General features: G+C 38.4%; 1 protein-coding gene across 17 annotated transcripts in view; it reads left to right on the top strand.

Moving 5' to 3' along the window:
• The first annotated feature begins 1556 nt into the window (after nt 1-1556).
• PPP1R12A (protein phosphatase 1 regulatory subunit 12A) overlaps nt 1557-15999 on the top strand; it is a 152494-nt gene continuing 138051 nt past the window's right edge. For all 17 annotated transcript variants that reach the window (XM_070507253.1, XM_070507249.1, XM_070507251.1 and 14 more), the window contains exon 1: nt 1557-2366. In XM_070507253.1, coding sequence (XP_070363354.1) covers nt 2130-2366 — 237 coding nt within the window. In that variant the 5' untranslated portion in view covers nt 1557-2129. The remainder of the gene's footprint in view (nt 2367-15999) is intronic.

Here is a 15999-nt window from a genome sequence, read left to right on the forward strand (position 1 = left end):
AATGATACTTAACTATTTTATGTTTTATTAATAAACTATTGTTTTGTCTTACTAATTTTACATCTTGAAGTAAGTGCTTGAATCAGAAACAGCATACTTCCCACCAAACTCTTGCCCAAATAAAATCCCAAGATACGGATCTATATTCCAGAGCGCTTTTAAGAGCTACCAAATAGACCATAACATGCTTGGGAAACAGTAAGGGTAAACTGTCAAATTTTCCAGCTAGACAGAGCTGCTGAAGGCGATCCTCAAATCCTTTCTTTTACTATAAATGCTGTATTCTGGAGTTTTTAAAGTGGATAGGAATTTTATTTTAGTACTGAGTTCTTCAGCTCCTAACGCCATCATTATTCAAAGGTCTGATAAGTGCATTTTATGCACGTTACACTCATTTTCTATTTCTACAATATTTTCAGAGGAAATATTTTTACCCTAACTTGGGTTCTATTACCATCCTAGTAATTGCAGTTCAGAAAATTCAGTGGTTTCCTAACCACATTCTACTCAATTATTTCATTTCCCAATATGATAGGCTGCAAGGTAGACTACTGGAGAATAAGAAAAGCTTAATTGTTCACTGCTGTACCCCAGCATCTAGAACAATGCCTGACCCAGGATAGGTGCATAACATTTGCTGAAGGAATCCTAATCCTGCTGCTAAGCAAAATTACGTAAATCAATTAGTCCCTTGGGGACTCGGTCTAGATGATCCCTCAAGTTGCATTCAATAGTAAACTTTATGACTTATCTTATTTTGGTTCTAAATGCTCTAAAAAATAGTGGATGAAAGCAATGCAGTGTTTAGAAAGTATCAATTGGTGGAGGTTGCAGATAGCTCAAAAGATGTTAGTATCTGTTACAAATCGAGTGTGCATGTGGTGTCATACAAGTTAAAAAGCCTTTTTTTAATGATTATGATAAAGTCTTTTTTTGAACACGTGACCTCAAAAGATGGCTTAAATATGTCATTACCGTCATTGTATCGCCAGTGCCTAGAACAATGATTGGCTCATTGTGACTACTCAATAAATATCAGTTGAATTAATTGTGTAATATTAACATTCCTTTTGAACTCTAGAAGCAGCTAGGTCTTCCTTCACTCATCCTTAGAAAGCGATGGAACAGGACCCAGAAATCCCTTAAAAGGTGAGGACGAGTAACAAGGCTGAACTAGGCTCAGAGGCGGTCCCAGAGAGGCTTAAAGCATTGAAGGAAAGGGAAGAGGACCCAAAACACGCGTGAGAGAAAAAACAACACAAAGCGACAAAAACACAAGCATAAGAAAAAAGACCTTTCTACAGTGAGGTTGGCAGGAAGCCACCGCAGCCACTGCAGGTCAACCCTTGTCACCAGGAGGTGACCTCGAGCTGAGATCTCGGGTAACTACCACCAAAGCCCTCGGCTACACAGACCTCACTTTCAAAAGGTTCTTATCAATACTGACAAGCCCAAGTTCATCCGAGTTCCTTAGAAAGAGAAACCACAAGCGCTAATTCTCCACCTATCCTCCATTCCATTCAAATAACGCAGCCAATAGGAAAACCCTCCGCCCTGAGCAAACGGCTCGGCGGAACTGAGACAGCCCCGGGGCCAGGTCTGCCCTGTCGAGACGCCGTACAGAGCGACTGGGGCCTCCGGAACCCTAGGCGCCCTCAGCCCGGCGGGACAACCTTCCTTCCCTGTCTCCCCCCTCCCAGGTTCGTCCCAGTCCCCGCAAACCGGGCGGCCGGGACCACACCCACTTCCCTCCGGTGGCCGGGCCGCCCCCGCCGCAGTTCGCGGGAGCGCTCTTCCTGGGGCGGGCGCAGGCCCAGGGCGCATGCGCCCTGGCCGAAGGGCGCCTCCCTGCCCGGATCTCGCGAAGTTACGTTAGATTGGCCGCCGGTGACGGGTGGCCGGGCCGGGGGCGGGAGGGCTTCTGTGGTAGGAAGGGAGGTCCGCTCGGCCGGGCGCGCCGCCCCAGTGCTCTGTGGGATACTGGAAGTCTCGAGCGTCTCCTCCCGGTTCCCAGCCCTCCTCTGGCCCGCACTCATAGAAACAGTCACACACCCCCTGCCTCCCCTCTCTTCCCTCTCCGCCTCCCCCTTCCCCCCTCGCGATAAGAAGACCCGGCGGCAGGAGAGGGGATGAAGATGGCGGACGCGAAGCAGAAGCGGAACGAGCAGCTGAAGCGCTGGATCGGCTCCGAGACGGACCTCGAGCCTCCCGTGGTGAAGCGCCAGAAGACCAAGGTGAAGTTCGACGATGGCGCCGTCTTCCTGGCTGCTTGCTCCAGTGGCGACACGGACGAGGTCCTCAAGCTGCTGCACCGCGGCGCCGACATCAATTACGCCAATGTGGACGGACTCACCGCCCTGCACCAGGTCTGTGCGCCCGCCGCCGGCTCTCGGACCCCGCGGGTGCTCGTCGGCCGCCCGCCGGGGCCTCCCCGCCGCCCTCGGCCTCCTGGGGCTGGGGGCGGCGGCAGACTCCCCGCTGCGGGGTGAGGGGGCGGCTTCCCGCGACGGAGGGAGGGAGAGAAGTGGTGGAGGCGGCGCTGGGCTGGAGGCCCCCTTCAGACCAGTTGGTGGTGGAGTTGGGAACCGGCTGATTTCCGGGGTAGAGGAGAAAGGGGACTCTGGTCGGCTTGGGCCCCAGGGCCATTTGTGGACGTGTGTCTGGGATTTGGGGTCGAGATGAGGAGGGGTGTACTGGGGTTGTGCCCGGGTCCCGATGTCAGTGATATAGGTGGAATGCAGGAAGAAAACGACCCACAAGGGGCATTAGGGACACTTGGGCAGATGGACGTCTTTGGCTTGTAGGTGGGCATTGGATTTGTTGTAGTTTTTAGGACTTGATTACAAATGATGATGATAATAGTAATCAAGAGCCCTAAGCCGAGTGCTCTGAGCGGGCGATTTCCTGTTTTCTCCTTTATTACTGTTGGTCACTGGGGAGGGGAAAACGGGGTGTAATTAGCCGATCTGCACTGGCTGAAAGGGAGGGGATGGAAATGGGTAGGGTAAGGAAGCGTTCAAAAGGGCTTGCCCACCGCCAGACCGGAACGTCCTGCAGACTCCTTGCTCGGGGAAGAATTGCCGCAGTGTCAGATCCTTGAGCCCCGGGTTCTGGGGTGTGCTCTGGGGTTAAAAAGAGAAGAATAAACACGGGGCATTCTTTTCAAAGCCGGTTACCAAGCTCTAATTTGTCTTTTGGGGGTGGGAAAAAAGAAAGCTGGTCACAAACTTTTCTCAAAATGGATGCTTTGTGCATGTTAAAGTTTTATAGTAGTCTGATTGGGATCTCTCAATGTTAGCCAAATAAGGAGAAACTATTGGCAATCCAGAGATAATGTTGCTTTGCCTTTAACAGGCCAAAAGCAACACAACCACGGAGGGCTCTGCATAAAAAGCAATTTTTAAATGATGGTAATTGTGACTAGACACACTCTTTGCATTTCTTAGTGAGCAACTGGAATTGCTAGAAAACGATTTTACAGCAACAGCTTCCCCTTACAATGAAAAGACTTGTAAACTGTATGCCTTGGTTAAATGTGGAAGATCTTAGCTTTATTTTCATTAATACTGTAACAAAAACTTGTTTGGGAGGTTGAAATTTAAGGCTTTATATTTCATGCATATTCCCTTGCTGCCTTTTTAAAAGAGAGAAGTGTGGTGGCATTTTTCTTTTTACTGCTTCCTGTTTGGTGAATGATGACTGTTTTAAGTTTTATTTAATTCAATTTTCATATCAAAGTTGGCTTATAGCCCTTGTTTGCTAAGTTCACAGGATGAGCTGAAATGACTGGACATTGAAATCAAAATTTGTCCCGAAAGTGCAGGACAAATCTGGAATTCAGAATGTGGCAAATATAGCATGGTCTTTAGCTCTTTCTCTGTTCCCTTAATTTAGTGTCTCTACTGTATAGCAGACTTTTTATTGGCTGAGCTTTATTTTAAAGCATAGCATAACTCTAGATTCTAAAAACATGGTGTTGAGAATGAAAGGAACTTTTGGCATTAAAAATGATAATTATGTAAGATGAATCTTTTCAAATTTCTTTTAAGTTGTAGTTTGCACGTTTTAGCATGGAATTGATTCTGAAAGATAGTTATTGTATGCTTGAGGTCAGAATACAATTGGATGATGGTTTACATCAATATGTTTTATTAAAATTGTCAAATAGAAATTTGAAGTTTATTAGTGTTGTGGAGGAACCCAATTGCATTGGTTTGGAGGAAAAGGACAATTTCTAGAACTTGTATTAATTATTATTGGCTTAGGTAGGAAGAGAAAATACTACACATAAGAGACTTAAGGTTTTTTTCCCTCTCAGTTTGGACGTGTTGCCAGAATTATCATACTTCTCGATGTCTTCCTGATTAACTGAATGCAGTGGTTAGTTTGGCATTATAGAAGTGTAGCGTTTATTGGGTATTTTGTTTTAGCTGACAAGTGCTTAATCAGAAGTTCCCAGGTTTATGCACAATCATTTGCATAATATCTTTGTGTAATTTATCTGCACATTCCTTAAGTCAGTGAAGCCCAAGTCTTTAAAATATCAAGCATTAAAATTTTATTTTGTTTTCTCCACTCTCATTTCTCATTTATTACCTCTCGTACTTTTTTCCCGTTGTGGCTGAGAACCAGGAGTTCGCTTTAGGCAAATTCAGGACAACAGATAGTGAAAGATGATAAAACTTTTTCAAAAAGATCACAAGAAAATTTTAAGCTTTTAAGAAATCTCTTAAATGCTGCTTGTTTTAAATACTTAAATTATAAAACCTGTAATTGACCCACTGATTTGTTTAATAGCCCTTGGATAGTTTTTTTATTTAACCTCTGGAAAGTTCATAGAATACCTGAAATGTTTTTACCAGATTACTTATTGGTTAGTCTTTTGGAATATTCATTTACTTTTTTGGTTTTGATCAAGTGTCCTAAATTTCACTGTCAGGAGAAAAGTTTTAGAAGCTTCACAACCCACAAATATACTTCTTAATATAATATTTTACTTCCATTTTTAATATAAGCACCTTTCATTTAAAAGTTAATTAATTTTTTGTGCTCTTTCATTAGAAGTTAGAAAAGATACTCACTTTTCTGCTATTCTTTTTGTATAGAAATATGTCATCCAAATAGGAGAAAAAGCAGTATTTCTTGTCAAATTTCCTATCTTGGTCTCAGCTCTGATTTTATAGCTACCTGGTAGTTTTATACTATGTGATCTGTATCTGTATTTCAGGATACTTTATAAAGATTTTAAGAGAGTTATAATAGAGTTTTCTATAGAATGCCTTATTGCTGATTCTTACTGACACTGGTGTGCATGAAATGCAGGACTGAGATTTCTTTCAACAATTTTGAGTTTACCCTTTTGATTTTACCTTGAAATCTTATCTACTTCCTCTATGCCAGTGACTTCCAAGTTGATTTCCACTTCTCACGTTTCTGCAGAGGTCCAATCCGTTATTTCCAATTTTCTGCTGATGATCAAGTATTGATTTAAAATGAAATATTATTCAGTAATTGTGATTTTATATTTAAAAATATATCTTTAAGTAGTAATAGAGACTCACTTCCTTTGCCATAGACTAGCAACTACTGTATTTACATTTACCTTTGTGATTTCTTCAAAGGATTCTTATTATTCAAACATGGATTTTCATAGTTGTAATTCAGTTTTAGAATGTACTTTTATCACTTAGCATTAGTTTACATATATCTGTATTTTTTCATATCTGTAGACTTTATCAGTATCCTTTTTTCGGTCGTATTATTGCTTCTGTTAGACAGGTTTACATTAATGTTAGGAATTTCTTTAAATTCGACCTAAATGAAACTTATATCTTTCTTCACCAAGCCTTTTCTTCTCATTGATGCCTCTGTTTCTGTTAATGATGTCATTAGTCTCTAGATCAAGCTTTAAACATTTTAATTAGTTTACTCATCCCTTTGTCTACATATATCCGTCATTCTTCTTCACAATTGCCTTTGCATCAATTCTTTTCCTTGCCAATCTTATTTTCAACCTAGTTCATACCTTTATATTTTTATCCCTAGAGTATAGTAATAGCTTAATTGCTTTTCCTGCCTCTTCTCTCCCTGGTCCAATCCAGCATTCATAGTGTTATCAGATTAATCTTTTAACAATATCACTTTGATTGTGTCACTCCTCTCCTTAAATTCAGATTTAAAGTCTTTCACCATTTAACTTATACTTGATATATCTCCCTTGTGTTGTATCCTTTACTCTTTACATTTTTGTGTCCATGCCTATGGCGATGCTTTTTCTGTCACTACAGTATCCTCCCTCCCTTCTTTGCCAATCAAAATCCTAGTCATTCTTCAGAGTTCAACTCAGTTGACAGCCTGAAGGGATCTTCTGTCCTTTGAATTTGTATAATAGTATGGCAGGGAGAGATACTCTCTCCTCTGGGGTGCTCACTATACCTTCTATTTTGCATTTCTGCTGCTATTAAAACATTTCTTAGTGAATAATGTTTGTAAGTTTGTCTTTCCTGGCTTGCTGTAAGGACTCCATCTTCTACTTTTTTGTATTTCCAGAGCCTGGCACATAGTAGGTACTCACTAAAGATTTATTGAATTGTACCTTTTACCTTGTATTGTAGATATGAAGTTTTACAGTTATTTGTATCTTGTGAGATAAATCTTTAAAACTTTCATGTACAGATATCAAGAGTGTTGTTCTCATACATAGTAGAGCTTGTATGTTTATAAAATAAATGAAAAACTTTGTTTTGGATCTTCTGTGCAGATTTTTTAATATCTTGAGATTTTAAAAAATTCTTTTTTTTTCTGCTTTTTTTCCCCAAAGCCCTGCAGTATATAGTTGTATATTTTAGTTGTGGGTCCTTCTAGTTGTGGCACGTGGGATGCCGCCTCAGCGTGGCCTGACGAGTGGTGCTATGTCTGCGCCCAGGATTCGAACCAGCGAAACCCTGTGCCGCTGCAGTGGAACGAGAGAACTTAACCACTCGGCCACGGGGCTGGCCCCTAAAAAATTCTTAATGTTAACCTCTTTCCTATTAAGAATCCTAAAGCAGTTTAAATCTTGGTTAAGTGATAGAAAAATATTCAGTTGAGTCATTAATTAATTTGCCAGCTTCGTTATAAGGCTCTGAATTAGGTCCTGTAGAGGAATACAAAGTAGAATTAAATCCATGTTCTATGCTATTATAATTTTAAAATAAAGTTTTCTTTTTGCTTTTCAGTACAGACAGACTTGTAGGTAGATTTATTATTAAATCCTTTTGCTCTTAAAAATATAAATTTGATCAACTTCTAAGGGAGCCATTTGAAGCTTCTCTCTAAAAAATATGCGACTCCCCTCTTGTCAGTAAAAGGACTACTTTCGTGTAGTCTTAAGTGCTTAATCTTCTCAGCCACGCCGTTTTTACTGAATCACAATCTGAAATGTAACTTGCTTTTTAAAAGTATTCTAATCAGGCTGAAGTGCTTTCCAACGAAAAGGAAGAGACTGGAAGCAGCTAATACTGTCTCTTGTTAGAGAGTAGTATAATTGCTGTGCATGAGAAATCGGTTTAAAATTGAATATAGAGTTTATAATTGATAGCTTTTTATTTTTTTGGTGGGGAGTGTTCAGATCTTGGAAGAGTATTGGATCACTTATAAATAATATTAAAATCTGTATTTAAAAGAATGCAGTATAAATTTTCTCTATGTTAATTTTCTCGTTAGAAAAGCTATATAACACTTTATGCCAATGGTTCTTAAAACTTCTTATTGAACTCATCCTAAATCCATTAAAAAAAACCCCAGGTAACCAAACTAAACTTCTAACCCCAAACTGGCCCTTTACTTCCTGAAATTAACTGGACAACCCTAGCCATATATGGGGTGTGCTGGTAGGGCACCATACCCACACTGCTGCTGTTATGATGCCTTCTCTGCAGTTGCTGCCTCTGTGCTTCCTGGCAACAGTTTTGTGGTCTGACTTTGAAGTGTCATAACCAAGACCATCTTTCGTGTGCTTCAGCTACAGTGTGTTTGCAAGCTGTGACTGAGCATTTTCTGGAGTAGCCAGGTAGAAGCACTGGGTGGAATAAAGGAAGTTTTTTTTCATCGTTCAACTGTTAGCACATTTTACAAATACTGTTCACATAAAAAAAGTACTTTTACTTTAAAAAATATCTAGTTAGATGATTTTTAAAAGATAACTATTTACAAACCTTTTGTGAGGGGCACATGGAATATTGCTTTGTTACTGCTATTAAAACGTGTTACTTCTTGACACTTCCCCAACTTGCTGTTTTCATTGCCTCTCTGCCTGTAAAAAATTGCCATTTTCACCCCACTTTTATTTGGGAAGTTTGTGAGGTTCCACAATCATGTTGAAAACATGGAGTATTGGCATTTTGGTATCCCTCTTTGAAAGGTTGAAGAGCTCCAGCAGTCATTTTGAGTTTTTTCCAAGTAGGGGTTGAATAGGTAGTAGCCGTGACTTACCACAGTGTTTTATTGAGGAGTGGGATTGGCTATTGAAAATTTGCTGAGGATTTGGTATATGTGAAAAACTACAGTAGGTGCTTTTACAACCATTATCTATTTAATTCTCTCAGCATCCCTTTTCTCTTGCTCAAGGTTACCAAGATATTAAACAGCAGAGCTGGGTTCTAATGTAGATCTGTGTGATTCCAAAACCCAAACTTAACACTGTGTTAGATGTCTTCTTTTTTCTCTCCCCTCCCCTTTTTTTTTTTTTTTTTGAGGAAGATTAGCCCTGAGCTAACATCTGCCGCCAATCGTCCTCTTTTTGCTGAGGAAGACTGGCCCTGATCTAACATCCGTGCCCATCTTCCTATATTTTATATGTGGGATGCCTACCACAGCATGGCTTGATGAGCGGTGCCATGTCTGCACCCGGGATCCGAACCGGTGAACCCCAGGCTGCTGAGGTGGAACGTGCGAATTTAAATGCTAGGCCGCTGGGCCCGCCCCTAGGTGTCTTCTTTTAAGTCAAAAGAAGAAAGTATCCTTAAATCTTCCAGTCATTTTGTTTGATGATTATTAGTTGGAGGTTTCCCCGTTAATCAGCAGAGAATCAAATGAAACACACATGCCTAGATACAATTTTTTATTCATCTACTTTGTTTTAGCTAGCCAACCCTTTTAAGAGCTTTCTATGGTAATTGAAATGCAGTAGTACTATAGCTAAATTAATCTCAGAATCAGTCCTAAATTTTAGGAACTGCCAAGATGATTATTTTTTTTTTTTAAAGATTGGCACCTGAACTAACATCGGTTGCCAATCTTTTTTTTTTTTTACTACTTCTTCTTCTCCCTAAAGCCCCCCAGTACATAGTTGTATATTCTAGTTGTAGGCCATTCTGGTTGTGCTGTGTGGGACGCCGCCTCTGCATGGCCTGACAAGCGGTGCCATGTCTGCACCCAGGATCCGCACCAGTGAGACCTGGGCCACCCAGGTGGAGCGCAAAATAAAAAAAAAAAAAAAGGAAACAACCTCCAGCTTGTCACTACCATTTAACTTGGTCTCCTGCAGTTTACTTTCTGATTAAATGCTGATAAAGTTACCTGAATTAACTTCTGAATTAGTAAAACAAACTTTTTCATGTTAATCATGTTTGGTTTTAATTGGAAGCCTTTTGTTATTAGGAATATCCACGTTATAAGAATATTCCATTCCTTAAATCATTTTGCAAACTTTACCCAAATTACATTTCAGGTCTTAACTTGCAAAAGGCAATAGAATTTATTTTTCCTTATTGGTAATAAGTCCGAGCACCATTTGAAACGTGATTTACTTGTTACCCGTCAAATCATTGATTCCCAGAATTTTACATTTCATGGGCCAATAAAATGTTTTTTAAATTTCACTGACTAAAAGAGGATAGCCTGATTTTTATTTTGCCATGTTAGAGCATTAAGAACAAACAACTTGATCACCTTCTACTATCATCATCCTTTGATAAAGAAAAAGAATAGTTTAACAATAACAAAAGGATACTGTATCCAAATAAAGGACAGTGGGGACTCATATATAACAATCTATAACATTATTGCCCTGTTAACAACAGATGTTCTTGATGCTCTTTCATGCAAGTAGAGAGAGTAGTTGGGGGTGAACAGATTTCATAACTCTATTCCCTAGTTCCTCCTTTTGGTAGGATATGATAGAGTGCAGGTGGTGGCAAGCCAGATCATCAGGGTGCAAGTGCCTGGCCCCTGAACACCCAATAAGGAGCAGAAAAGAATTACCTGAAGAGATTCAGGAGATGAATCTGTGAAAGCTTTCTTTAGGAATCCCTGGTTTCATATTTATACTTCCATAAGCCTTTGCATAGGTAATCTTCCTCTGGAATGTATTTCCCTGCTTGTTTATGTTAAGGAACAGCTCAAAGCACAAAGTGTGGACTTGCTTAACTACTGGGGCACACGATGATTCTCTAACTTACTGTTTAAACTCTAAGTTTGGCACTCATACACTACCTGCTATTGTTAGTATATCTTATTTCCAGACAAAATAGTGAATTCCTTCAGTTAGGGACTTTGATTTGTTTTTCTTTAAATCCCCTTTGGCATCTGCGTTTTATTTTAGCACGTGCACAGTTAATGTTTGTTGATTGAAAAAAATTGAACACAGTGTAGACTAATCTTGTGAAGAGCAGAGTTCATAGAAAACAAAATGATGACAGTTTGTGTGGGTAAATGTAACATAGCTAACAAACATTAAAAGTGTTCCGGTAAAAAAGCTTATACCGATCACTTATTAATACTTACAATGTAAAGGTACCCATTATTACAGTCAGAATTTAGTAGGAGCTCAGATTTATTTTTGAAATGGAATATATTCCTGATTACCAAGTAAAATTTTGCTTAGTTTATCTACCATACTTTCAAATTAATTTCTTTAAACAGATCATTGGGTGTTGGTTTAGAAAAGGAATCCAATACTCGCATTAGAAACTAATTCATATTTTCTAACAATTTTAATCATACATTTTTCCTAAATAACACTTTTGCTGTGCATCCCTGTATGTCAGTATTTCCTGACCTCATTAGTATTTTGGTTGTTTATCTTTTCATTGTTGTGCTGGCTAACCATAAAAAGACAAACTTGAGCTCTGTGTTACTGCCCTAAATGTGCTTGCTCGACTCGAATGCTCTTTCATGGGTGGAGACATTCCACATTGTCATGTGTTATATAGGCATTTGTGAAATGACATTCAGTAGAAACCATGAAAAGAAGTGAAGGCATTCCTCAGCTGTCACCTTTTTAGTAATCTATTTAAATGCATTATGTGCATTGAGTGAGATATTCTGCAGGGAGAGCTTCGCTGAATAAAAAGCATTACTTTAACTTACTGTCTCATATTTGAAATGAAATTACGTTTTTTTTGTTTAACATGTTCTCTAACAAAAAAATAATAAGACTGTAGAAAGTTTGTGTCATTTTCTTGAGTACTTGCATAGTGCAAAGGAGAAATTTTGTGAGATGTATGGAATTGATACCCTCCTACAAGAAGGGTACAGAATCCCACACGTGCGAAAGTGTATTTTCGTGGATTAACTGTTAAAACACACACACACACACCCCTTCATCCACACACACCAATTACTTTTACTTTGTAGTAAACATGCTAAAGTATGTACATTTTATTACCCTTCAGAATTATTTTAGATGGTTATAAACTTATTCCAATATCTATACCTTTGCTTGGAACATTTCTACAACTCTTCCATTGGAGCTTCAGCTCCTGAATGTTCTTTAGGATATCCTCAGTGTTGGGTTTTGTGGTTTTCTTTTTCTTTCAGGAGAGTTTTTAAAATTTGAAAATGATAGTCATTTGGAGATATGTCTGGTGAATAAGGTAGATAGGTCTTGGATAATCATGGTTAATAAATACTGTCAATGATTAGATGATTTCTAAATTAGAAGCTTTCTAAAAAGCTTACTCTTAATTGGAACATGATCATAAGGAGGCCATCTTGGATTTTTTTTTCTGCTTTTTCTCCTCAAATCCCCCCAGTACGTAGTTGTATATTTTAGTTGTGGGTCCTTCTAGTTGTGGCCTGTGGGACACCACCTCAGCATGGCCTGATGAGTGGTGCCATGTCCTTGCCCAGGATCCAGCGAAACCCTGGGCCACCGAAGCGGGCCGGCCCCGCCATCTTGGATTTTAGTTAACTCTTTTTACATTGTTTGGACTTGAGTATGCTTCAGAATTTATGATTAACCTTGTGTACTTTTCATTTTTGGTCTAGATTTTGCATGAAACAAGTCAATTTTAGAGCTTGTGATTTGAACAACATCTTTTTTTGTGGATGTTTGTGTTTTCCACAAAAGATTTTGATGCTGCTGTTCCAGATGATGACAGTGTGTTTCATTAAGAGCTATTGTTTTTCTCAAAGATATGTTAATTTGTGCAGTTTTTCTTAAAAGATTAGAGCAGATGACATGTTTAGCAATTTCTATATCCTTTCCAAGTACGTGGAACAATCTGCATAAAAACTTTGCCTCATAGTCAGGTTTTTTTTCTTTCAAAATGTCTATTGCTGTTTAACTCTTTCAACCATCATCTTTTACAGTAAAATGTCTTTAAGTTTCTGATCTTTTCAGCATTTTTATTTATCTTGTGGTAAACATGCAAATGCCTTAAGTAATTATTAAGTCTTCAATGCCTTCTACTCTTACTTTTTGTCTTCCTCATCTCCTTTTTATTTTAAAACATGGCTTATTTTCAGGTTTGTTTATTGTTCTAAATGTATTTCATCCCAATTAAAAGTTTAAGAAGAATAATTATTTTAGTAATTAAAGCACCATAGAAAAATTAAAAAAAGAAATTAAATGCTATTCTAATTTTCAGGCTAGAGGTAGCTCCACTTAAAACTTTAGTAAACTCCCTTTATCTCTATCCAATATATTTTTTTCTATAAATGGAATTATACTTAATTTTCTGATTTATAACGTGCTTTTAAAGTTTTACATATTTAGAAATACTTCTCTGTTAATGAATATTGATTCCATTGTGTGTGTGTGTATTTGTATACGTGTGTGTGTACATGTATACATCCCAAAATTTATTTTTCCAGTCATCTGATGATGGATATTTAGTATATTTTCAGTCTCTCATGATGTGGTAGATATTATACTACGAACATCTTTGTTCACTTGTGACATTGTATTGTTAAGATTGATTGTTAGAAATTTCACCTGCTGTTTTTGTTTTGCTCAGAAATTAAAACGTGCGGTTTTAATGCTTGTTTTTGCTAAAGGTGTTTCAGTAAAGTCTCTAATATATCTAATATAGAAGACTCTTTTTTTGACATGAAGTTCATCTCTTGCTAATAAAAACTACATGTATTTATTTGGATGTTAGAGCCATATTTTGACTCCCCTGGAGAACAGCAATTGTAAAAGGGAAAGGTACCCAGGCAGAGTATCTAAAAGCTTTTGGCCCCAGGCAGTAGAAGACTATCTTTGAAAGGACTCTTGCTGACCACATCTGTTACATTCGTAATGTAATGATGTCATCCTCCTTCTCTAAGGCACCCAGTGGAGAATCTATTTTATTACTTTGTTACTCTGTTTGTGTCAATAAAATTTGTCTATAAGTTATTTAAAATATTAAACAGTATTTGTATTTTACAGACGTATAATGCTATTATTCATTTAAATTAGTGATTAACTTCCATGCAGCAAACATAGAAATCATTTTTTATCATATGCCTTGCACTGTGTTATCTCTAAAAACAGTAGTCCCTGCCTGTGTGTAGTGCACTATCTAGTGGAGGTGGCAATGTGAACAAATGATTACCATTTTAGTAAGTGTTAGACTAGAGATACAGGGTGAGATGAAAGTTTTTATTAGGAGGACTTAACCTAGAATGTGAGGAAAGACATCCCTGAGAAAGTTATGTTTAAGTTATAGGTAACTTAACAGATGTCTTGATCCTTTTATGACCCTGCTCTCTCCTTGTTTGTCTTCTGACTCCCCTGTTCAGTTTCCCTTTCTGATCTGTTTCTTTCTTTCTTAAAGAAGAATGTTCCAGGGTTCTTATATGTCTATTTTTTTCTTTTCCATTTCATTCATTCCTATAGTTTCAACTGTTTTCGTTTTATATGATCTGTTCTCCTTTTTATACAATTCATGTCTCTTTTTGACATTGTGGAAATGACATTTCTGTTGACTAAACTAAAATGTCAGAGTCATCTTCGTTTTCTCCTTCACTTCCTACATACAGTCAATATCTCCCATCACATGCACATGTGAAAAAGAAATGCTCCCAAATCCATACTGGCTTTTATATACTCATTTAGTAGAATTAAAGTCCTACTCTGTGCCATTCCCTGTTAACTGCTCGGGGGATACATTTTTTAGCAAAACAGATATCAACACTACCCTCAGAGTTTACAGTAAAATGAAATTACCTAGCCATCACGGACGTGCAAATCAAAACCACAATGAGATACCACTTTACACCCACTAAAATGGCTATAATACAAGCAACAGATAGTAACAAGTATTCACTAGCGTATAGAGAAATTAGAACGCTCATATGTGGCAGGTGGTAATGTAAAATAGTGCAACCACTTTCAAAGTAGTCTGGCAGTTCCTCAGAAGGTTCAACATAGAGTTACCATATAATCCAAGAGTCCTACTCCTAGGAATATACCCAAGAGAATTGAAAGCATATGTCTACACAAAAATGTGTACATTGATGTTCATAGCAGCATTATTTTTAATAGCCAAAAAGTGTGAATAACACAAGTGTCTATGAGCTGATGAATAGATAAATAAAATGTGGTTTGTTACTGGAATATAATTTGGCGATAACAGGAAATAAAATACTGATACTTGCTACAACATAGGTGAATCTTAAAGACATCATGCTAAGGGAAGGAAGCCAATCACAGAAGACTGCATATTATATGATTCCATTTATGTGAAGTGTTCAGAATAGGCAAATCTGTAGAGACAGAAGATAGATTAATGGTTTCCAAAGAATGGAGATGTTGAAGGGAAATGAGGAATGACTGCTAATGGGTATAGCATTTCTTTGGAGGGTGATAAAAATGTTCTAAAATTGGTTGTAGTGATGGTTGCACAACTCTGAATATACTGTGTACACTTGAAATGGGTGATTGTATGATGCGTGAATTATATCTCAATAAGCTGTTAAATTTTTTGAAGACTGAAATTACTTATGTATTTATCAGTGTTCACCGCTCAAAATTGAGGTGCTGGAAGAGGCTGTAATTATCTTCTGCCAGTCCCTCAGCCCCAGCCTAGGCTTGGTGTTTGTCGCTGTAGTTATGATGGCAAAGAAGACAGCCGGACATTGTCCCTGCCCTGACACAGCTTGCAGTGTACTGGGCTATATAGATAAATATACAGGCAATTATATGTTTATGTCACTTGTATGTAATGACGTGTAGTGGTAGTAATACAGAGTGCCATGTAAATTCAGGAAGGCATATTTCACCTAGATTTGGAAGGGGTAAGTCTTCTTGGAGAAAGTTGATGTTTGAGCTGCTACTGCTGAGTAAAACTTAGCCAAGGTTGTGAGGAAGGGAACGGTCTGGGAAAGTATTTCAGAGAGAGGGAATAGCATTTGCAAAGAGTTGGAGGTGAACAGAGGTGCTGAAGGATTTTAATCAGATTAAATGAGAGATTTTCTCTTTAAGAAAAATGACTTTGACTGTACTGTGGAGAACGCACTAAAAAAGATAACGAGACTGGCGGCAGGGAGACTAGTTTAGGAAATTGAGTAGTCTCAGAGAGTTGAACTAGCTTAGTGGCAGTGGAGTTGGAAAATAGTAGATGGACTCAAGACATTTAAGAAATAGACTTGGTAAGAATTGAAAGCGGATTGGCCTGAGGGAATAGGAGTCAAAGATGTGCATGCCGTTGGCTTCTGGTTTGGACAACTAGGTGAATGGAGGTGCTTCTTACAGCATGTATACATTCAGTAAATACTTAACTGTGTACTTACTATGTAGGTCAGGAGCAG

Source organism: Equus asinus, chromosome 4 (assembly GCF_041296235.1).
Source record: "Equus asinus isolate D_3611 breed Donkey chromosome 4, EquAss-T2T_v2, whole genome shotgun sequence".
Taxonomy (NCBI): domain Eukaryota; kingdom Metazoa; phylum Chordata; class Mammalia; order Perissodactyla; family Equidae; genus Equus; species Equus asinus.